Source organism: Petromyzon marinus, chromosome 2 (genome assembly GCF_048934315.1).
Source record: "Petromyzon marinus isolate PM22_M1 ecotype Great Lakes invasive population chromosome 2, UKy_Petmar_22M1.pri1.0, whole genome shotgun sequence".
Taxonomy (NCBI): Eukaryota; Metazoa; Chordata; class Hyperoartia; order Petromyzontiformes; family Petromyzontidae; genus Petromyzon; species Petromyzon marinus.
In genome coordinates this window covers 12848784-12872889 of record NC_133668.1, presented here as the reverse complement: position 1 = coordinate 12872889, position 24106 = coordinate 12848784, and the positions used below count along the sequence as shown (strand labels likewise).

Genomic DNA, 24106 nt, shown 5'->3' with positions numbered 1-24106 from the left:
CTCTGATTAGACTTCCACAGACTCCATCTTCCCCCTTTAAACAATGCTACGCTACAATGCTGCATTGCAGCGCCTCTGTGCACTGTGACTTCGCAACGTGCACCTTAATTATCTTACTGGAGGATGGTGGTAGATGTCTCACCGATGCATCGATTCATCGTTTAGCACCAATTATCTTACAACTCATGAAACATGCACCAAATCACGTACTTCAAAATAAATCCTATTATATTATTGCCCTGTATTTCATGGGTTTGTGACCCTTGCAGCCACTTGAGGCATATCAACCACTGATTTAAAAAAATCTATAATTTTTTACTTGAATTGTGACAATCCCATACGAATCGCGCAGTAGGCAAATGACTACACATGCCTATTAAGACTGCTGCTTCATGAAAACACTTCGAGTCTAACAAATAAGCAGAATAATTGAAAAAAAAACATTTATTGATGGTTTTGAATGTACAGAACAGTTTTGCAATACATGAAAATAACTGAAGAGGGTGGACGCTTCAATAGCACTGGGTTTTGCGAGTGACAACGCACGAGACTGATTAGGAATCTCGATAACACATCGGCTCAGATATTTTAGCTCAACATTTCATCAAGGTATTCATATTCTTCATCAAGGGACCTCACATGTTCCAGTTGTCACCTGTGCTTTTTAAGAGGCCTCTTAAAAAAACATTTCCTGACCTTATGGCTGCACTGACGTGGTTACTTATGGCTGTCACCTTCCCATGAATATCACACCACAGGGGGTTGCTTGGAATTCTCCCGAGACGTTATTGATTCGCGACTGATACTGCTAAATCATGAATACCCCATTACCAACAACTTCACAGCCGTTTTTAATTTCGAAATCCAATCAATTACAGCTTCACAATTTTTTGTTGTTCAAACTCAAGTATCGTGCTCAGCAGCTATCTTTATGTAGATGTCACAATGACTCCCACTGCCAGGGCTTCATTTCTCACCCGACATTTCCCGGATCGCTGCCATAGACTGGCTTTGATATAGGGATTATTGGCGTAAGGCACTACCACGAGGGTACAAGGTACGCCTATCCATAATAATTCTATGTTACTGTTGTACCCTGTATTCCTATAAACAGGTTTATTACAAAAAAACGGAGGACAAAATAAGGCAAGATGGATGAGGCACGCCAAGATAATTCCTGGAACAGCGTTGTGGGCAGTTCCGGCTGAAATTGAGCAGGGCCTTACCACCAGCACACTCAGTGAATGCAATTGGACTAAAGACGACAATCGTTAGCGACTTATGGCTTATCTTCAGAGTTATTACAGTTTTACCCCCAATGTAAAGCCTAGGTTGCTAGTTCTCAATCTGCACGCCGATTACTACGGGATGGCTCAGCAAGACTTGTTTCAGGTTCGGACACTCGCGACAATCGTGAGCAGACACGTTGTCACATGTCTATCGGCGATACAATCCAAAGAGTGTAACGTGAATACAAATTTGTATCGGCTGCCAACATGGGAGTGTGTCTTGCTTTAAGCACTCATATTTATACAGACTGTGTGCATGTGTGCGTAGATATATACAGTACATGTGTGCATAATTTGTATATACATTTTTTTACACAAAGCGCGATTTAGGGGTGCGATACGTGTGATATAAAGGTACGTGCAGACCACGTACCCCAACAGTGCAAACAACAGAAACTATCGAACAAACGAGGTGCAGGTCTTTTTTAATGAATGGAATTGCATTTATATCGCGATCTATCGTGTAAGGAGAGGTTTCAGCTAAACGCATTTTTAGTGACATATCGCTCTGTGATGATGACTGAAAGCTGCTAAGCACTGAAATTAAGCGGCCTTACATATAAAATACAGATGAAAGTGATACTATGCTGCTGGAGCAAATAAAAGAAAACGATACGATTATGAAAATGGAATACAGTATTAAAGAAACAAACACAAAACGACATAACGTAGAACATTTACACAAAATCTTTGGATGGTGGAGATGGGCGCATTGTACCCTTCAACCTGCGAGCGTTGAGCTAGCTACACTACGCACACCTCTTGAATACGCAGGAACCATAACTGCACCAGGCCCTGAGACTGTACCTCGAAGCACCCTGGGTCTGAATGTATGAATGTATGTATGTGCACCTCCCACGTGTAACTGTTGCGCATGATCAGGAACTTGACATTAAATGTCATGGTAATTGTGATAATCACGATCATCATCATAAAATTAAATCGTAATTGCGATGATAATAATCGTCAATCATCACATCATTGCTATTTTGTAATACTTTTAAAATCGCACCTCTTTAAGATGGTGGCATCAACACGCATTGTTTCAATTAATCACTCGAGCGTTCACAAACAATGCATGAACCAACAGTAAGAGACAATGGCACTGGTGATTGCTGGCCGATGCAGTCAAAAGTGCTGAAAAAGTGTGTCGTTAATGTGTGAATTTCTCAATAAATTGAGCATTTCAAGAATTTCCCTACATGAGTTGCGATTAAGTTTCACGATACGGAGAGCCCAGTGCGTTTGGACATAGCCATCGGTGAAAAATAACTTCATAGTTCATCGGATTCCTCCAGTCTAGAGATGATGGTTCTGTATGTCAGCATGACACAAGGCGTTGTTCGCACAAGCTGTTCTCATTACTCTAAATCATCTCACATTGCTTGGTCTCACCGGTGAGCCATTCCTCAACCTTGATTAGGATCCATTTAAAGAACCGAGAATGCCAGATGCCTCCAAAAGGGACTAAGTGATAGTGGGGTGTAGCATATATTTTCCAGAAGTTGAGATTTTGTTTTTTACATCCAACTTAACACTTGCGTAACAACGTACGTTCATTAATACTGTGTTGGTAGCCGTGAATTGAAATATCCTATACGGTGCAGGGCCAGAAACAATCGTCTCAACATGTGGGAGGCTTTTGTCACGCAGTGAGCACAGGCAGAATTGCTGCTGCTGCTGCAGGTATAGTGGCTGTTTATGACAGGAGGTGTGGGTTGCCCCTGCAAGGAGGGAGGGAGAGGAGATGAGAGAGAGGGAGCGAGGGCGAGAGAAGGTCGTAGCAGAGTCCATCTCCTGCCTCCCCACCCATGCAGACCGCATTCACTGGATTCCGCCATACTTGGGGTTGACCACTGTGGTGACCGCGCTCTTGTAGATTGGGTTCTCTCCCTGTTGAGGGCACACGCGCGTGCACACACACACACGTGCACACACACACACGTGCACACACACACACACGCGCGCACAGGAATTTGTGTCAGGCGTATGTGTGCGATCACAAGGCATGTAACAATTCATCGATTAAGATCGACTCTTTTACTCATACGCACACACAATTGTGCATGTAAGAATGCGTTGGTGATTTATGCAGATGTTGCTTTTAGGATAATGTAATGAATGAGACAAAGAATAAATAATCATCCCATTGAATCACTTCCATGAATCGTAACCAATGAACAAGTCCCAATGCCATCAACATCTCTATCGGGATCACACTGGCACTTTTTCTTCCACTTGATTTTTTTTACTGTTTCCACACAGCATCTTGAGACGTGGTCACATTTGGACGCTATGTAAACCCTAATCGTGATTTTAAGGCTATGAAACAGTGTGAGAGCTGCTGCTGCTTTAACATGTATGTCATCGCGCATCATCATTCCAGACACTTCCTCCAGATTTCATCACCACATCCAGGATGTGGGGTGGCGGCAACCTCTCGCTATCCGCTTTGGCTACTCGTCCCGTGCAACCACTCTCATCTATCGACGGCCCGGGCAGTACTGAGTGAGGAATGAAGCGCTGGTACCGTGTCCCACTTGGCGGTGAGCTTCTCCTTCTCGAACTTGGCGAACTCGCGCCGGTCGTGGATGGATGTCAGCAGCTTCCAGATGAGCAGCAGCGCGAGGCCAATGAGAACAATTCCAGCCACAACGCCCGCGATGATCGCCAGCACATTGGGCTCCGCGGGGCACTCTGAACAGAGGCAGAGCGCGGGTAGAGGTCAAATGGTAAAACACTTTGACGCTCATCCGCGCTGTTGACATCGCTGCAGTCGAACCAATGTTAAATAGTTACTGCAGCACTTCTGAAAGTGACACCTGAAAGTTCGTTCTTCACTATAAAAGCTTAAAACGTATGTGGGACAAAACCGTGGCCGTATGGGCACGGAACGCATCAAGAGTGGTTTGATGTGGGTTCTATAATGTTATGCCACTCCTTAAAGAGCTGTAGGCAACACAGCCCTCCCGAGAGAATCATCCTGCGAGAAGGCCGAGGTGATTTACATGACTTCTCTCTGCTCTGGAATTAAACGAAAATGTTTGAACATTTACTGTACGGGAGAATTCCTTCAACTCCTAAAATCGCATTAAATCCATGCATGAGAGGGCGGTAATCTGCGTTCAATTTATATCATTGTCCCTTCTCGCTCGTGCCCATCCCAGCGGTGAGGAGCGTGCAACAGTCACGACCCCCTGCACCCCCCCCCAACTCACCTCTCTTCTCCTGCACCTCGACGGACGCGTTGCTGCCAGAGCCAGTGAACGTGAAGAAGAACCAACAGTCGTCATCATCCTTCTGCTTGCAGTGCACGATCTGCTGCACGGCGCCCGGTTGCGTCAGCTCGGGCACAACGCGCACCTGCAAACGTACGCACACGCACGCAACAAGGGCACGCACGCGCACACACGCACAAGCACAAGAGACAAATATTTACCATGCAGCTATAGACACCTGGGGCAAGTGCTGCGCTAGCGAGCACCGACTAAGGCCATACAAAAGGGGGTGGGGCGTGGAGAGACCCACGCTCGTCTGTGTTTGTCTTCCCCGTGATGGTGCTTAAACAGCGCAGGGACCAGTTGTGTTATTATTCGTCACTGATGTTAGCCGTGGATGAGTATAAAATCCCAGGTCAAATTGTGTATTTCTCCTTAACCCAGAGCAAAAGTTTTTTTGCCTCTGTCTATATAAAATAGGAACCCTTTTGAGAGCAAAAATACGGATTCCAGTGGATCACGTGAGGGTATGCATCCTGTGTTGGGAGTTGTTGAGAAAGCGCTTTTCCGAGCGTCACCTTCAGGCCGCACTCTTCGCACGTTTCCTTGCGAGGCCCATTAGCAAATGCGGCGCACTGCACGCAGTCTCTGCACACGCGGGGTTGCACAGGGGTAGGGGTGGGGGGGGGGGTACAATGGGGGGGGGGGCTGTCATTCACCAGCGGTAGTGGTGCTCACCTACTGGGGGGCACTCAGCAAAAAAATATTTTTGGGGACCCCAGTTTAAATTCATGTAATCCTCGTGATATGAGAGAAGAGATAAAGACAATGGATATACATGAAGTTAGATGGGTGAATAGATATGTTGACAAGATAGATATATATACATATATGTGTTTGTATATATAGCCTGGCACGAGCACCGTGGTGACGTCACCGCCACTTAGTGGCGAATGGCGGCTGCTGTTGTATAAATTAAAAAGCGAACTGGAACCTAAACATCTTGATTTGAAGCTTTCGTGACTGCAGGAATCCATACTCTTTGGTTCTTTCAGTAAAGTCACGGAGGTAGACAAAATAATGGATCACGATGTTTCGATCGCAACACATTATTTATTTATTTCCCCTACCTACGTAACTTTACCTAAAGGACAAAAGAGTGTGTAACATAACAGTGATACATCTACAACACCGTGATACATCAACTTCAACTGGGGCCAGGTGTGGGAGTAATGACGTGTTCGCCGCGCGTGTGACACGTCGGTCGGTACACAATTCAAGCGGTATGACCGCGTCACGTGCACGCGGCTCGACCCGTTCATCAAACGCAACATCAGCGGCTCTGCCCAACAACAACCTAGCACAGGGGTGAGCAAATTTTTTGACTCGCGGGCCACAATGGGTTCTTAAAATTTGACAGAGGGGCCGGGCCAGGAACAGATGGATGGAGTGTTTGTGTGAACTAATATAAATGACGTGTTAAAAATCATTACATGAAAGGATTTGGCCCTTAACAGGTAGCAAAGCATTTATTTGCAAGGCAATTTAACAAATTGCACGAACATGAACAATACAAAACATGTCGTAACTCCCGGTCAAAGTGCGCCATCTAATGGGAAAATGGGGGCATTACAGGAGAAAGGTAAAATTTAATTTAATAATAATCATAATATTTGGACAAGTTCGGCGGGCCGGATTAAAAAGCCCAACGGGCCGTGTACGGCCCCGGGGACCGTACTTTAGCCACGTCTGACCTAGCACCACCTGAGTCTTGGTTGTGCCAGTAGGGAATACAAAACGAGGTATCCTCACTTGTGCTCCTCGCACGCCTCCGGGCAGGTGGGGCACAGCTCACAGGTTGCGCCCTGGTAGCGTGGCTCTGAGCACCGGCACTTGCCGCACTCGCACGTGCCGCGCCCGTTGCAGATCTGACCTCCGCGGCCCTCGCAGCCGTGCGTGCCGAGCGCGCAGTCGCACGCGTTCCCCGTGAAGTTGGGGAAGCACACGCAGTGGCCGCAGTCACACACACCATTACCTGCCGCCCCACAATCACGCACAACCGCCGCACAACAATATTAAGTGCGTCACGCAATGGATTGGGGTTGATATAAAAAAATAAAAAAATATATCGTGGCCATCCGAACATTCACTCTGCCTCTCGTGGGGAGGCCTTTTTCTGGCAATCGTTTGACAAAATGGGGGGGATTTCTTTGATTTATTGTTAAATCGGTAAATAAGCAGGTGACCATCTGCTTCATCCCAAAAGTATTTAAAATATTTATATTTTTATTGCCCGATGATGCTGGAAGTATTTACCAGCGAAACGTCGTACTCAAACTGTAAATGTGGATTAACTCTTCAACACACCGGTGGGCTGAAGTAGTGAATTATTTGTCTTTGTCAACGTGACACTTTTTTTGCTGATTGGCCGTGTCGGGTGGTGGAGGGTTACGACACATTTATAAATAAACGCGATCTAACCCAAGAACCTTTATTATGAATCTTCTTGACCGATGTTCTCCAGCAGCATTTGCCTAAGTAAGCAAACATTGCTCCAGTTTAAAATGTTCGACCTGTCCCCAGTCCCATGCTCACTACCTTCCTTTATTCCACTGCCTATGACCGACCGCCTCTCAATACAAAATACATTTGCTCAGTTTCCCTACAGCCTTGAAATTACGTCGCATTTACACGAATTGTAACATCACAGCGAGACCAAATGCTGAGGCTCAAAAATTTGCATCCTTTGTACCGCTTCCTCCTATTCCGTGGAGCACGACAAAGCGGGTCACGGATGGCCACGCGCGCCGATACAAACGCACACGTCGTGAGCAAAGCACGCCTGCGTCGCGCGGGCCTCACCGCCGCAGATCTTCCCGGCGGCCCGGTCACAGGAGAAGTCGTCGCACTCGCACAGGGTGCCGAAGACGTGCTCGTTGGCGTTGTCGCGCTTGTGGCACACACACTCGCCGCACACGCAGTCACCGCGCCCGCTGCACACCACCGTCGACGAATTGTCGCGCTTGCACGTCGCCTGAATGTCCTCCGAGTTCACCTCGTCCTTGCTGCACTCGCACAGCCGCCCGATGCGACCCTCGTTGCACCTGCGGACCACGAGGGGTGGACGAGTTGTGAACTTGGTCGCGTCGAGTAGGCCATCGCGGTCAATGTCACTGATGCCACCGCAGCTGATCGCCATTGCTTCCTTCCTTTGGCTCGAAGCGGTTGTTGTAAGGTTACCACCCGAACTTCAAGGATTGCTCTAACGTTCTCGTCACCAACCACATCTGGAATGAAGTCTTCGCCTCATTGTGTAGTTGATACGTTCCTCAAGAAATACTCAAAAATATTATCGTCACAACCATCTAGATTTACTTATACCCCTTGGTCGTCACTCCAATGCCTGTCTTGGTAGTGTTCCCCCCTCCATCCTGAATACTTGCCTGCCTTCCACAACCTCATCTTCCTCATTACATCTACTACACTGTGATAACGTGTCTTGTATTATGAATCTGCAAGATTACATAAGGTTCAGAACACTGTCCACATATACCTGTATTGAAAGGCCCAATGCTTATTTTCTAGTGGCTTTGTTAAAGTCCAACTCTCTGTCTCTTATTTTAAGTCATTACTCCTGCAGTTGAGCTCTGCTTTTCCAAAATGGCATACGTACTAAACTCCCATTGGACAATAATAATTCATCACAATCACAATATTTAGGCAACGCAATACAACGACATTTGTCGTTATACATTATATAAAGGCTAAGAGGATAATTACTCGTCCCGCCCTTTAACTACGCAATCACTGCTGGTGGAAAACTCCTCCACTAGAGGGAGCACTAGAGAGTTCTAGAGAGTTCTTGGGCAGTGTTTCTCAAAACGTGGTCCCCGGAACCACCGGTGGTGCGTAACGGTCCTCCAGGTGGTCCGCCGGGCTGTGATGCAAATACAGGTTGATCCGGAAATAATGACAACGTTAACGTTCATACATTTTGTTTCAGACATTAATTAATATTTTATTTATGATATAATTTTTTTAAAAAAGTTTGGTAAACTACCCTCTGATCTCTAAATGCCCCCTCCTCCCCACCTCAAAAACTTTTTAGCTGCATTTAAGAATAATGTTTTTTTTATGTTCCGGTAATATGAATAATTTTGTATGACTGGTATTGAGAGAGAGAGAAGTGAATGTGTTTTGCCAGTAGCGGTTGGGGGGTTGTGTGGTCCTTGGAAATGTTTGCATCAACTGAGTGGTCTGCATGCCGAACAAGTTTTAGAAACACTGCTGGAGGGAACATTTCTAGGACAGTGCTCCCGGTCTTCGTGGACATGCGGCCTCACTGTCGATCCTCAACAAATTTTGCGGGACCGAGTCGTCAAAAAAAAACATTTCGTGAAAAACACTGGACATCTGAAACAGTGCCGTGGGCCACTTCCCACGTTGGACATGCAGTGTTCCATAGACGACAGGTTAGATACGTTCAATAGATTTTTTTTATTTTGGCAGGAAGGGCCCAATGAGCTGCTAGGCTCTATTTCGCGAGTGTCCTGCTAAGGTATAGATGTTATACAAGACAGATGCTCGTGACACAAGTGTAGTTACGTAGACTGCGATACACAACAGCGAGGATCGGTACATGCGCTGCACACATTACAGGAATAGGGAACTGGTGGAAAATGCGAAAAAAATATGACTACATTATTTTACGAACAAAAACGAAGGAACCAAAAACATTTCACGTAAATCACTGCTCTAGGGAGGGTGTTTTGGCCTCCCCTTCCACGCGAGCCAGAAGTCTTGGAAAAGAGTTGGGGGTGTGAGGCGCGCATTACCCCATCACCACGACCCCACCCATCGCGCAAACCTGCGCACTCGTGCATGCGCAGCCTCACCGGCAAGCGCCGCACTCAAGTCGCCCGTTGCCCTGGCTGCACTCGGGGCTGTCGGCCGTTCCGAGCGAGTGGCACGCGCACTCGCACACGAATTGCAGCGTCACCTCCACCTTCTCGTTAAAGCCGAGCGGGCGGATGGTGAGGCGCGCATCCTCGCCCTCGTTCGGGCACCGCGTCGCCATCACGCTGATGCTGAACGTCACCTGGTGGTCGGGAGGAGGGACACGGGGTCGGGAAGAAGGGCAAGGGATGGAGAGAGGTATGGAATCAGCAGGGGAGGGGTGGGAGGGAGGTGAAGGGAAGATAGAGACGTTATAAACAAGGCACGGAATGATGCGTCGATTCACTTATGGCAAATTATTCTTGATACAAGCATCGAACGATGCTAATTAAAAAAAAATCATTTAGAATCGTGTTGGGCTCATGGGGCTAGGAGCACTGAACAAAACCAGGAAGTAAACATGAGACGAGAATTATCTTTATATTCTTGGGTCTTTCGGTAAAGTCACGTAGATAGGTTCAAAGAAAATAACAAATAAAACTACGACGTTTCAATCACAACACGAGCGTTTAAAATGGGCGTAGCCCAAGGGTCATTAACGAAGTGGGCGGGGCTAGTGATGTTAATGTGAGAGATTAGCATGTAAATGTAAGATCATAGAGCAGCCTCCACGACGAGGGTACGGAAGTAGCTATGTTAATGTAAGAGATTAGCAGATTGTATGGATTACCAAAAATCCATAAAGAAGGGACACGTTTTCGTCCTATTTTCTCCACCATTGACTCACCCACCTACGAACTGGTCCGATTTCTGTCTGAGACCTTATAACCATTCACTGGTAAGACCACCTCAGCTGTACTTAACACAGCTCACTTGGTATTGTTAATTAAGGACATCTCACTAGCTCCAGGTGATATGCTCGTTAGTTTCGATGTGGTATCTTTGTTTACCAAAGTTCCTGTGCCTGATACCATTGCAATCATTGAAAATTTGGTCCAACAAGGACTGAATGCTGATGTACCTGGCCTGGTGAGACACTGCCTCACCAACACTTACTTCACCTGGAATGGAACATTCTACAAACAAGTTGGAGGTACCCCAATGGGTTCTTCCTTATCTCCAGTTGTAGTCAATGATTTCATGGAAAAATTTGGGATAGATGCCATCCAGGCATCCATTCTACGTCTGTCCTTGTGGAAGAGATACGTAGATGACACGTTTGTCATCTGGCCACATGGCCGACCAGCTCTGAACCAATTCCTCAACCACATCAATTCCATACACCCAGCCATCAGACTCACCATGGAGGTGGAAAAGGATGGCAAGCTACCATTCTTGGATGTTTTAATCAAAAGGAGACCAGATGGCTCAATGGGACACTGTCTACAGGAAAGTCACCCATACGGATGCATATGTAAAACCTGGCTCCCACCACCATCCTGCCCAGAAGAATGCCCTCATCAAAACACCATAGTACTCGATGTATTTCCGACCATCATCTAGCCAGTGAACTGAAACACGTACACCAAGCTCTCAAGATGAATGGATATTCAGATTACACAATCCGTAAAGCTATCACCCCAACCGTTGGGAAAGAACCATCTGAGGACCAATCAAAACCATCACCTTGCTATACATAGCAGGGGTCACCAAAAATATCTCCAAAATCATGAGCAAACACAAGATCCAGGTTCGATTTAAAACAGTACATAAAATTCGTGATCTGATCCCATTTGTGAAGGATATGATTCCTGACATGCAATACCCTGGTGTCTGTGGCAGTAGTTACATTGGGGAAACTAAGCGACATGTCTCGGACCATGTTCATGAACATAGGGCAGATCTGAAAAACGGCAGGACCATACCTCGGCCGTGGCTGATCATTGTTTTAATGCGGTAGGCTCACACTAATTGATTTCTCTAAGACGAAGGTACTTTGCAAACCCACTGGCTATCAACAAAGATTCGTTCATGATGCCATCCACATATACAGACACAGACACAACTTCAATCGAGAAGATGGGAATAAACTGAGCAATCATTGGAATGACCTTATCAACCCATTTAAGTCATAACTGGCTGTGATGTTCCCATCCTACCACTTTCCGATGTTAGTTATTTTTGGCTCTCTGATCTTACATTAACAGGTTAAATTTCCCACACTAACACAGCCACCTTGCTCTACGAGCTCGAGGTTGCTGCTCTGCGATTGTCCATTAACATTCTAATCTCTCACATTAACATGCTCATCTCTCACATTAACATGCTAATCTCTCACATTAACATGCTCATCTCTCACATTAACATGCTCATCTCTCACATTAACATGCTAATCTCTCACATTAACATGCTAATCTCTCACATTAACATGCTAATCTCTCACATTAACATGCTAATCTCTCACATTAACATGCTAATCTCTCACATTAACATGCTAATCTCTCACATTAACATGCTAATCTCTCACATTAACATGCTAATCTCTCACATTAACATGCTAATCTCTCACATTAACATGCTAATCTCTCACATTAACATGCTAATCTCTCACATTAACATGCTCATCTCTCACATTAACATGCTAATCTCTCACATTAACATGCTCATCTCTCACATTAACATGCTCATCTCTCACATTAACATGCTAATCTCTCACATTAACATGCTAATCTCTCACATTAACATGCTCATCTCTCACATTAACATGCTCATCTCTCACATTAACATGCTAATCTCTCACATTAACATGCTAATCTCTCACATTAACATGCTAATCTCTCACATTAACATGCTAATCTCTCACATTAACATGCTAATCTCTCACATTAACATGCTCATCTCTCACATTAACATGCTAATCTCTCACATTAACATGCTAATCTCTCACATTAACATGCTCATCTCTCACATTAACATGCTAATCTCTCACATTAACATGCTAATCTCTCACATTACCATGCTATTCTCTCACATTAACATGCTAATCTCTCACATTAACATGTTAATCTCTCACATTAACATGCTAATCTCTCACAGTAACATGCTAATCTCTCACATTAACATGCTAATCTCTCACATTAACATGCTAATCTCTCACATTAACATGCTAATCTCTCACAGTAACATGCTAATCTCTCACAGTAACATGCTAATCTCTCACAGTAACATAGCCACCTCCACGCACACGTGGAGGCCGCCCTCTAATCTTACATTAACATGCTAATCTCTCACATTAACATGCTAATCTCTCACATTAACATGCTAATCTCTCACATTAACATAGCCACATCCACGCACACGTGGAGGCCGCCCTCTAATCTTACATTAACATGCTCATCTCTCACAGTAACATGCTAATCTCTCACAGTAACATAGCCACCTCCGTGCCCTCGTCGTGGAGGTCGCCCTCCGATCTTACATTTACATGCTAATTTCTCATATTAACATCACTAGCCCCGCCCACTTCGTTTATGGGCTACACCCATTTAAACCTTTAAAACAGTCTGCCTCAGCAGCTGTCCCCCTCTTTATTCTTCCTGATGACGAACACTTGTGTTGCGATCGAAACGTCGTGAGTTTTTTGTTATTTTTTGTTATTTTCTTTGAACCGCTTTACGTGACTTTACCGAAAGACCCAAGAATATGAATTCCTGCAGTCACAAAAGCTTTAAATCAAGATTTAATCGATTCTTTAATGAACTAAAATAATACTCAAATTGTGCAATTGGTCCCGTATAATGAAATGAATACATTCTCTTTCGAAATCCTTGCAGAGCAGTGCATCACCTCATGTTAGGGAACGGCCTCTTAAAGATGATGTCACAGATCTACTTGAGGTCCCTGCAATTGAGTCTGACTCACACGAGGTGGTGCTGCACCTCTTGGTAGAGGCGCTCATATCACGTGGCAATCAGATTGCAACGAGTTTAGCTGTTAGAGCTGGAATAGGCCAAATTGGGACTGAGACCACCAAACTCGCTGGTGAGCAAGGTCACTCTAAAGAATGCGCCCGCTATCCTGGTCTCTTGAGTTCTCACCTGGTTTCACAAGTAATCTTGGCACTTGAACCCAGTTCAATCACAGGTTGCTGAAGCCCAAGGTTCAACGCTCTGACATTGCCAGCTATAACGGGCGCTCTCCAGTAGCACCCGCCTCCCCCCCCCCCGCCCGCCCCGACCGTTAGAATGAAGCGGTGAGCTCACTCTCGTTTCGTTCCGAGAATGAAAATGGAGCGACTCTGCAGCGAGACGCCCGCTGGCCCGCCCGCCCGCCCGCCCGCCCGCCCGCCCGCCCGCCCTGACCTCGTCGCCGATCTGGATGTTGGAGCAGGCGCGGCCACCGTCGCCCGTGCGTGTCTCGCCGTGCTTGCAGTGCGCCGTGTAGGCCACGTGCACTCCCTCCGGCACCTTCGTGTTCTCCAGGATCACCTCCGACGACAGCGCCTGTTCTCGCGCACGCGTCACCGCACGCGTCACCGCTGTCAGCCTGTGCACGTCTTTTTTTCGATTGTTCTCGTCATAGCCTTGGTTTCGTAGACGACGACGACCTGTGGAACTGCAGTCGAGTCTGAGTTGTTGAGATTCATATTAGTAATTCCCTTAGTCTAGCCGACTCAAGCATTAAAAAGATTGTCCACTTTCAGTTATTAAATGTTGGTGTGAGGTGCGTCCAATATTTTCCCAAGATATAAATGCTTTTTTGGTTGATTGACTCGCCCCATCATTCCTCTCGGGTTGATAAAATCACTACTATTTTGTGGGGAAATCGTCAACAGTGGTTTTCCTATGAAGAGACTCGCCCCAACCACAGGTATGTGGAATTAAAATTTCCACCACTGGCTCATGACTGTAAGCACAAGAACAGCATGGCTCCAATGCTCATTTGAGCAGGAAATTCATTAGGCTATTTTAAATATTATAAGGTTAGCCAATCAGCGCATTCAGTCATTGTTTTCAGTGTGCAGCTATCGCTATCAATGTTACCAAATGATCTTGGTCTGTATCTCCATTCACATTTTTTTATTTTCATCTCATTACAGTCAGTCAGGCTTGGGTAATTGGTGGATAGTCATCATCATCGTCAAACTTTATAATTTTGGAGCATTCATTGCCGTCGACTAATATAAAATATAAAAAAAAACATTGCTATTTTTACAACCAATTTCGCACATGCGCACACACAAGTGTGCATGTCCACTGACACATACATACATGCACAGATGCGCACATGTACACGCACACACACTCGCACAAGCATGCACACATGCGTACACGCCAATACACATGTATTTCCCACAGCTTAGCAAACAACGTGTTGGTTCTTACATTAACACGAACGTGTGTGTGTGTTTGAGTGAGTGACCACACACGGATGGTGCGGCAGTTCGTACATTGTAGGCGTCGATGATGAGCTGGATCACATTGGACGAGTTGGAAGAGAGCACGCCTACCGCTGACTTGGGGATCAACTCACTCAGGCTCTGCTCAGTGACACAGACAAAAGATCACATGACTCATGGAGCCAAACGTCGTGTGACTCAGCGCAAATGTCACAGACTCACAGTCTCCACATACCCGAACACTGCCTTAAAAGTATACATGGTACCAGTGATGTGTTGCATAATAACAAAAACCTGAAGTGTAGGGTAAGGGAAATATGTATTCTATACTTTGTTCAAACAAAATGGTGTTTTTTTCTAAATGGTATTTTAATCTTTCCTCCAAATGTTTCCTCATTTTTTTGCTCCTGGGATAATGAGGTGAAGATGGCATTCATATATCTCAGAACTGTGCAACCCTCTATGTAAAACAACATTCCATAGCTGGAATGTATTCAAATTAAGTGTAATACCCAATATATATTGTAACCGGGCTGTGGGTACCAACTCATGAAACTTGGTCTAATAGCAGGCGGCTATATGGATACAACCTAGAATATTTGGAGTGCCAGTTCAACCCTTTGACCTCTGAGCCACCTCGCCTAAGTGTGTGGATGTCTGAGCATAATGTGGGTTGTTGTGGAGGAGTAAGCTGTGTGTGTGTGTATGCGCGCGGAGATGCGGTGTGTGCGATCGCTTGCCCTGTAGACGTCGTGGAACTCATTGTTGACGGCAAAGATCGGTTGGATGTTTTTGTCCCCCAGCTTCTGCACCAGCTGCGCAACGGATGGGTAATCCTAAACGGAAAGGGAGGGAATGCAGACAGGGGTAGCCGAGGAGGCAAGGAGAAAAATGATTCGATTTACCGATAAAAATCGATTATTGTGTTCAAAATACACGAGTCAAATCGTGCTCGTGAGATTAGATTGATAAATCATTGTCCTTGTTGCGAATGTTGTTAATGATTTTGTAAAGCACATTGAGATGCTCGAAAGCAACAAGTGGTTAATATCCTATCATATAGGATTTATTGATCCATCTTTACCAGACCTGGGGTCAATTATTATTCCCAAACAGAGCAGCATGTGAGCTCAAATATCAATAACGTTGTGGTTAAATTTTGATTGAAAGCTTTCGTGACTGCAGGGATTCATATTCTTGGTTCTTTCGGTAAAGTCACGTAGAAGGAAAACTATATTTTTTATTATTTGATTGTTTCCCTTCTACGTGACTTTACTGAAAGAACCAAGAATAACGTTGTGGTTGTAATTAATTATAATTGATACGATTACATTTGTATTTGACCGTAGGTGAGGTTAGCCCACCATGATCGGGTATTAGTATTGGAGATTGTGGGGCTGATGAAAGCACGTGACTTGCATTTATATTATGGACAATGCTTGGTCTACAGAGCGCGTAACTTTGGGGAGTCATGTGACCTCTGCGTGTGGTAACCTGTTTAGAAGTTGACAAAATTCCTCGCTACGGGGTGCAGTGACCAAATCCAGCTTGAGAAACTTCTCTCTGTTATAACAGGAAATTGTGCACAAACTAAAGTCGGACATGATTACCTGCAGCAATATATCCATGATTGCCCAAATCGATCTTAGCCTGAAATGGTTTCAGGCAGTGGGAAGCATAATGGCAGGGCTTAGCTTCTCAATTATATTTTCCAGGTCTCTGGTAAAATGCAGCAGGCACGTAACTAGCGGCCATACTGGATGCGGTGTGCCAGGTGCTGGAATCAAACCGTGGATAATAGTGTCCGAGTGCAAACGACTTACGTAGACATCGCTCTTCGTGTAGCCGCCCTCCCTGTCCAGGTGGCAGTGCCCGTCATTGGGTATGACGATGCCACCCAGTTTCCCGTCGCCCGCAAAGTGGAACCCGGCATCCGTGGAGAACACGAGCAGGCGCGTCACGTTGCGCCAGCGGATGTTGTCCTGCCAGGTGAGCAGAGATGTAACGTGGCAAAACGATAAGGGGTGCAAAGCGAGTGACAGATTGCGACGCAATGGGTAGATTCGCGCAACGCACAATGCAAGATGTCGTGCACAACGCAGAATGGGACCCCATAGTGTGGAACTCTCTGCCCCTCTTCAACTTCTGTTACCTTGCTGATCTCGTCAAGGAGCATAAACAATCATGCAAACTCTGGTCATCTTCGCAGCGAACAAAGATGGTCACTGCAACGCGCTTTAAGATGTACTTCTGCAGCCACCTGGAATGCTCTTCCTTTATATATTAGGAAGCCACTGGAGCTATGCACTTTCCAATCAATATTAACAACTAATTTCTTTAGAACTGCTTTTTGTGTTTAATTTGTCATCCTTTCCCCCACCCCTCCGATTAGCACGGTTGGCTACGTACGATGCAAAATAAGTTTATATACGTGAAGACTCAAGGCCCTTCTTTTTTCTCCTGCCCATGACCGGCTGCTGTCCCCCTCCGTATATCTTATGAATAACCGTGGAAACGTACCTCGCACGCGGCGACCTGCATCATGGCGTCCAGACCACCCTCGGGAGAGTCGAGGTTCCCCGAGATCTTCTGGAGGCTCACGAGCTCGTTGAACAGGCTGCCATTGCTCGTGAGCGGCAGCACGTTGCGGTAGCTGAAGGGGCTGGTGCAAACCTCCTCGCGGGTGCCGCACGGATTGCGCAGCTTGGCGGGCGTTGTGCTGATGAAGGGCATCACCGTCTTGTCCACGAAGGAACCGAACCCTGGGGAGACAGTGACGAGCGCCAGCGGCGATTGGCCGTGCGTGCAGAAGCTCGGATGTTTCGTGAATGGTGCCGGGCTCGAGGCGGCCCTGTGGCTCAGGGGGCCGGACCACTTAAGCTGACACGACTGACAAACCCTGGTGATCGAATCTGGGGGTTTCAGGTGCCTGTCATTAGACGGGGGTTCAAATGTGTGGCAGGTTGTGATGGTCTAAGTAAAAAATAACCATTGTATTAAACTCTGCCCTTTTTCACTTATTCCAGTTTTGAGAATTAAATGTTGCTTTAACTGACAAAGAGCAATCATCCATAATAGAGGGTTTTGGGTTAGATTAATAGAGGGTTTTGGGTTTCGGTTAAGATGGCGATCTTACCCAAACCCTCTATTGTGGATAATATTGGTAGCAAAAGCCTACATGTGAAAAAGCAATCACTTATTGACAGAAATATTTTAAAAATGTGTAAAGGCCCAGTTTAAAGAGGAATATTGAAGTTATTTAAAAAATTGTTGTGACATCGTTATCCAGGGCCACTGTTTCAAACAGGGCGGTGCACTGCTTGTTGCAAGACAAATGTCTTCATCGTGAAGATATTTTAATGTTGATGAGTGTTGTACCAAATATATTTCCATTTGATATTAATGACGGTCGTATATTGAAGTGCATGTCATTGTGTCTTAGTGACACTTTGGAGCCTCCAATGTGAAATTAATCCTATATCCCGATGATTACTTAAATAAATTATTAACATTACACAATATAAAAAAATTACTGCAACAGCACGAATCACAACAATTGGTATGCAACAGGGGTTGAACAATTCACCACCGTGATTTGATAAATTGTCACAATTTAGGGTCACGATTCAACTCAAGGCTTGATACATTTTCATGCACATTGCGGTGAACGGTTGTGCCTGTACAGGAGTGATGTGAACTAAAAACATAAAATATGTACATCTGGGAAAGGAATAAAAACATTGATTCCTTGTCATGCGAGTCAATGCAAGTATTGCGAGCTTAAATATTTGATATTAATGAATGGGTCGATGCATTCGTTAATCCCCAATATGCAAAGGCTACTTGCTTGGTGTGGTATGCACGTTCATGATACATTTTTGGTAGCGTTTCAGGAATTTATTGCATTTATTACATCATTTAATTAAAAAAATGTATCTCTAAATTTTTGCGTAATTTTGATTTAAAGCTTTCGTGACTGCAGTAATTCATATTCTTAGTTCTTTCGGTAAAGTCACGTTGAAGGGAAACAACAAAACAATAAAATATATATTGTTTTGTTGTTTCCCTTCAACGTGACTTTACCGAAAGAACTAAGAAAATGTTGCGTAATTGTTTGTCTTTCTCTTCTGATTGAAACAAATGACAGGCTTCATCTCACAGTTATTTTAGCTTGAAGGCATTTCATGAATTAAATAACCTGCAGCTGTGCGATTCGAAGCGGAAAAGAGAAACCTGACACCTCTTATTAAGAAATACACAACAATTACCGCTGCTGACAGACGATTAGGGGAGGAGGAACGTGAGATTCTGGCAACTGCTCAATCGTGTACCTTATGGCTTTTGGAAGACGCCCTTTGCTCCTGATCCCGTGCATGTCTGACGAGCTTGCAACTCACTTCTTGTTATTGGACCAGTGGAGGTGATAAAATTTGATTTTTTTTATTGCAGTCGCTGACCACAGGTCCAAAAAAGCCACAATTCATTGGGGCAAGCAGCTACATTAAAAAAAGAGTATTTTTCAACAACATCAAAGTCAATGGCCCCAGCGTATGCAATGTCCCTACGGAGATCTCATGCTCCGAACGGCCAGATCTTGAGCAGATATCGCTGGTCAGAGTATTTTCTGACAATCTCAACTGGCCCTCCAGATAGGGAGTGGTCCCTTCGGGACGTCTATAGCAGGAGGCAATGGTACGTCTAGCTGTAGGCAACAATAGCTCGGTCGAGTGTAGAGAGCACTCTCTGGGAACGTCAAGCAGACATCCACACACAGGGCTTAGCCCCATACAGGACGTCTGTTATACCAGAAGGGCGATCGCGCTCTCCCTGGCTGGTATCAAAGACAAGACACCTTGTGCTTCACACCCTCCCCCTCTATACGTGGTTGTGTGAAACATCCTACTCGTGCCATTGTGCTGCGGAGATTTGAAAAGCGCATGCCATGAACGTGGACGCAAGGACCGGTGGTTACATTCGCCCCGTCCTGCCTGGCCTCCTCCCTAATTACAGGAAGCCATCATAATTTGATTTATTTACGGCTCGTTTTGTCCACAGAGGCATTGCTGTTATGTGAGATGCGACATGACCGTTGTTGCGGGGGGGTGGCGGCCTTGATTTCGCATCACTTCAGTGGGAAACCGTAACCTGCTGCAGACTAACGGTCTTGAAACTAAAACATCGTTCATGTTGTTCCCAGCACGCTTATTAATCGTGGCGTGGCTGCGTGCGTAACAGGCACTGTTTACAGTCCCTCCCCTCTAGGATATCGCCTGCGGGGAGATGGGGGGGGGGTGATTAATTTAAACTCTTAATACATCAAATTCAGATACATTCACGAATAGTAATGTGCAAGTGTGGCACTGCTCAATGTTTCATATATATTTTTCGGTGCTACAAATCCGGCAACCCGAGTTCGATTTCCCCCTCACGACCAATAACAGCGCCGAAGAACTGAACTGGTCCTGCGCCTCCCCTAGGTCGACTCAGCCTTAAACGTTGAGTACCCGCTGCTGTGTGTAACATCAGCAACGGGGAGACAAAGGCGGCCAGATGGGATTCTGGCCACCCACTGCCTCCTAGGCTGTACCATCTATGTACCATCTTTAAGAAGCTTACTAACGGCACAAGTCTATAAGGGGGAGTGGGGAATCTTTGTAAGGGAGGTCGGAGGGTGGGCTCCGTGCTCACCGATGCGGAAGTCGCTGGTCACGTCCTTCATCCTGCGCTGCAGCTCCGTGCCGAGCTTCTTCACGTTCTCTAGGTCGTCCTTCATGGAGTAGGACAGGTCCATCAGGTAGTAGAGGTCTATGGGGTAGTCCTCTGCGCGACGGAACGTCACGTTGAACACCTGCGGCTCACCTGCACGCGGTTAGGCAACGTCATTCGTCAAGAGAAAGTCGACGCATGTTCGCGTGCGTCTTAGACCACCCACCGGACTTGAGAATGTTTTGGAACAGCAGCTTATGAAGAAGGCTACAATGCGATATACTGTGATGTTTCATTTATAAAGCAATAGAGCCGTGTTTGGTTCAGTGCACTATGAACCCTGCGGAAGCGGACCTGAGATCAATTCCCATCTACGGCTAACATTAGTGGGAAGTCATGTACCTGAACCTGTAGTGCCTCCCAACCCACCTAAACCAACCAACACCATCTGGATTGTTGATTATGCTGCCTCTGCCCGCCCCCTCTTCGCACAGCTTCACAAGGCTGCATTGATAACGGTGGTGAAGTATGGTCAAACAATCTCCAATCCAGCATTGGATTGTCAAATGTGTGTTATTATTAGTCATAGCTATTAAAGTATCTCAATACAATGTGAGAAAATAAAAAAAAACATTTGGAGCATGAGGTCATGGGGAACGAAACAGGTTTGTTTTATGGTGGAGGGGGCAGTTAGGGGGAACGGTGGACTGGGTGGAGGATGAATTTACTGCAGAGACACTTGTGTACCTGGATGCTCTGTATCGATGCGGTCAATCATTGGCAAGCAGAGCAATGCTGCAATTATTTTAGAAGCGCGCATTAACGAGAGGAAGTACCTCAGTCTGATTATACTTGATTGTATTATTGTTTCATTAATAAAAACATCCTTTTGATAGCAAATTATACAATAGCATTGATGGCAATGGCCCCAATTCAAAGCATGGAGATGATGTACGTGGAAAATACAAGTTTAGTTTAGTATTTTGCATTCCCTATCTCCTTTCATTCTCCTTGGAAATTCCCTCCTTGAAACGTTCTTTGTTCTGAAGTGCCGATGTTCGTATCGTGAGAATTAAAAAAATATTGCTTTAATCGATTAATCAAAGAATGCATTTTTATTTAAAGCTGTCGTGACTGCATGGATTCCTATTCTTGGTTCTACGTGACTTTACCGAAAGAACCAAGAATATAAATAATGCATTGTTACATGCTTAGTAAGCATGGGGAGCCCAGTGAGGATGGGGAGGACAACTAGCCCGATCTTGTACTTGACTGGAGACTGGATTGGGAGCCAGTGAAGGGATCTGAAGGCTGCTGTGTTGAGGTCTAATTTACTGGTGCGGATAGCGGTCCAGGTAATGTATTTTGCTCTGAGTAATTTACCCTCCGACTTTGTCAACGTGCATGTGAAAATTTCCTTCAGGGGGCAAAATGCAACATGAGCATAAAATCACGAGTAGTAAATTCAAACACTGCACAATCTGTGACGTTAAATTGAGCCTTGAATTTAACTACAGTACACTTAACTCCCGTACAAACGCTTAAAAACCCCGAGAAAGCTTCTCGATGAGAATATTACAAAACTTTATATGTTCACATTAATTTTTTCGAAAATAATTCCAAAAGAAGCAAACTCTGCTCCGCACCGTGGTTTGGTGTGCGCGTTCACGACCGCCCCCTCCTGGGCCCTGAGCGTCACGTGACCGCTGCTGCACCAAGCTCGCAGAAGTCACTCATCGGTTTTGTCGTGTGGCCTCGAGCCATGCAGCGGTGTTGATGCACTAATTCATCGCCATTGCAGCACGTTGACATGCATAATGACAATAGATCCTGCATGCGGTGATGACAGGGAGGTCAAACGACAGTACGAATGCACTAATACCCCTCCCACCGCATGCAGGCTTTATTTTCATCACACATGTTTTGGCACGCAGCGTCATTTATGTGCCGTGAAGACGAGCCGTCGCCCGAAACTTCGCCTATCATATAAGTGTATTTTTCCTTTCATGGAAGTGCAATTGACGAATTCGTTTTCGTTAATTGTGCTTGTGAGCCACTGTAACGCTTCCTCGCTAAATTATCTGCACCTAGGCTGGCAGCACTTTCAACAGACCAAACCCTGACAGGCTTCTTCTCAGTCAGCCGAGGTCATGGGTCGGCAACCTGCGGCTCCAGAGCCGCATGGGTCTCTAAGGACTGCTTTGTGACATTAAGTATTAAGGACCGTCTTGTTTTCACACACATTAACGGCTCTTGAAACATTTGTTTTACCGAATTCGAAAAAAATGTTTCTTCCTATTAGTTTGGTTTACCGTCCCCTGGCCTAGTTCTACCAAAACTGTGAAGTGCATAGAGCGATGACGAGGCCGAGTAGTGTGGCTAGGTGGGTGTGGTGTGTGGGAGGGAGGGGGTCAGACGTCTCACCCACACCGAGAGCGCGTGCGAGGGCGTGGGTGGCGGCGAGTGTGGCTGCAGTGCGCAGGGATACGCACCCGACCGCAGGCGCAGCGTGAGTCTCTGCGGGGCGACCTGCGTGATGTGGTCGGGCGATAGCTTTTGCCCACGCTCGCTGAGCGGGCGGTCGAGCAGCAGGGCCTGGCTGCCCCGGGGATTCTCCGTGCGCTCCGCGCCACAGCCCCGCTCGCGCAGGTTCTCCACGTAGTCGCAGCGTGCAGAGTTGGGCTCCCCGACCTCGGTGAAGTTCTGAGCGGTGGGTGGTGGGATGGGAGGTGGGCATGACGTGTGAGGACATGGCTTGTGAGTTCGTGGGGTTGCTCGGTCAGCAGGGTTTTGGGTCGGAATGTTAACTACCTCGCCTGGTATGCAGGAGGTCATGGGTTCGATCGCAACCCTGTTGATGCCTATATATTTGAAGTTTGCATGTTGTCTCCTTGGATTTCTCGCCGGGTCCTCTGGTGTTTCCCTCCACATTGAGAATCAATATGCGTTTAAGAGCATTTGGCTGCTTTAAATTTCCACATGATAAGCCACTTATTTGAGCGATCATTTATGGCCCTGTCTCTTCTGAAAAAGAGCTATATAGCTCAGTGGGCCTTATCTGGTAATATAAAAAATTGTTTCGTTTCATAGTTTAGCGAATGCCAGTGGTATAGCATGGTTAATGGCCCCGAGTGCAAGGAGTGAAATTGGGAGGCCCCCTGCCCAATTGCCCTCCTTTGTAGCCTGGTGCCTGGGCCCCTTTGACCCATGGACCCCGGGTAGAGTTGCACCGCCTGTACACTCGATGCCTACGCCACTACTTAAGGTGCAGGAGGAACAAATGTAGGTGGGTCGGTATGCGTATTTCGAGTATTTCTATGTGTATCTGTGCATGTAGGTATATATGTCTGTGTATGTACGTCTGCGTGTGTTTATGTGTCTTATGTGTGTATGTGCGTGCGTGTGTATGTATGCACGTAGGTGTGTGTGGTAGTACAGTGGTAAGCGCTCTCTGCGACCAATCTGGTGACACGAGTTCGATTCCTGCTCACGGCCAACATGAGTGACAATTATCTGAACCGGTCCTGGGCCTCCCTTAGGTCGACTCAGCCTCAAATGAGTACCTGGTGCAGTGTGTAAACATCAGCAAATGGGGAGACAAAGGCGGCCAGACAGGATTCTGGCCACCCACTCCATCGTGTGCTGTGCCGGCGTTCATA

At 46.1% G+C, this 24106-nt stretch overlaps 1 protein-coding gene across 2 annotated transcripts in view; it reads right to left on the bottom strand.

Moving 5' to 3' along the window:
- Window positions 1-426: 426 nt before the first annotated feature.
- LOC116947052 (integrin beta-1-like) overlaps window positions 427-24106 on the bottom strand; it is a 49570-nt gene continuing 25890 nt past the window's right edge. For both annotated transcript variants that reach the window (XM_032962447.2, XM_032962452.2), the window contains exons 4-17: window positions 22940-23150; window positions 20430-20600; window positions 17262-17503; window positions 16565-16723; window positions 15482-15577; window positions 14793-14882; window positions 13705-13845; window positions 9403-9605; window positions 7370-7611; window positions 6320-6542; window positions 5086-5155; window positions 4508-4652; window positions 3820-3986; window positions 427-3182 (exon numbers count right to left, since the gene is read on the bottom strand). In XM_032962447.2, the coding sequence (XP_032818338.1) occupies window positions 3114-3182; window positions 3820-3986; window positions 4508-4652; window positions 5086-5155; window positions 6320-6542; window positions 7370-7611; window positions 9403-9605; window positions 13705-13845; window positions 14793-14882; window positions 15482-15577; window positions 16565-16723; window positions 17262-17503; window positions 20430-20600; window positions 22940-23150 (2229 nt within the window). In that variant the 3' untranslated portion in view covers window positions 427-3113. The remainder of the gene's footprint in view (window positions 3183-3819; window positions 3987-4507; window positions 4653-5085; window positions 5156-6319; window positions 6543-7369; window positions 7612-9402; window positions 9606-13704; window positions 13846-14792; window positions 14883-15481; window positions 15578-16564; window positions 16724-17261; window positions 17504-20429; window positions 20601-22939; window positions 23151-24106) is intronic.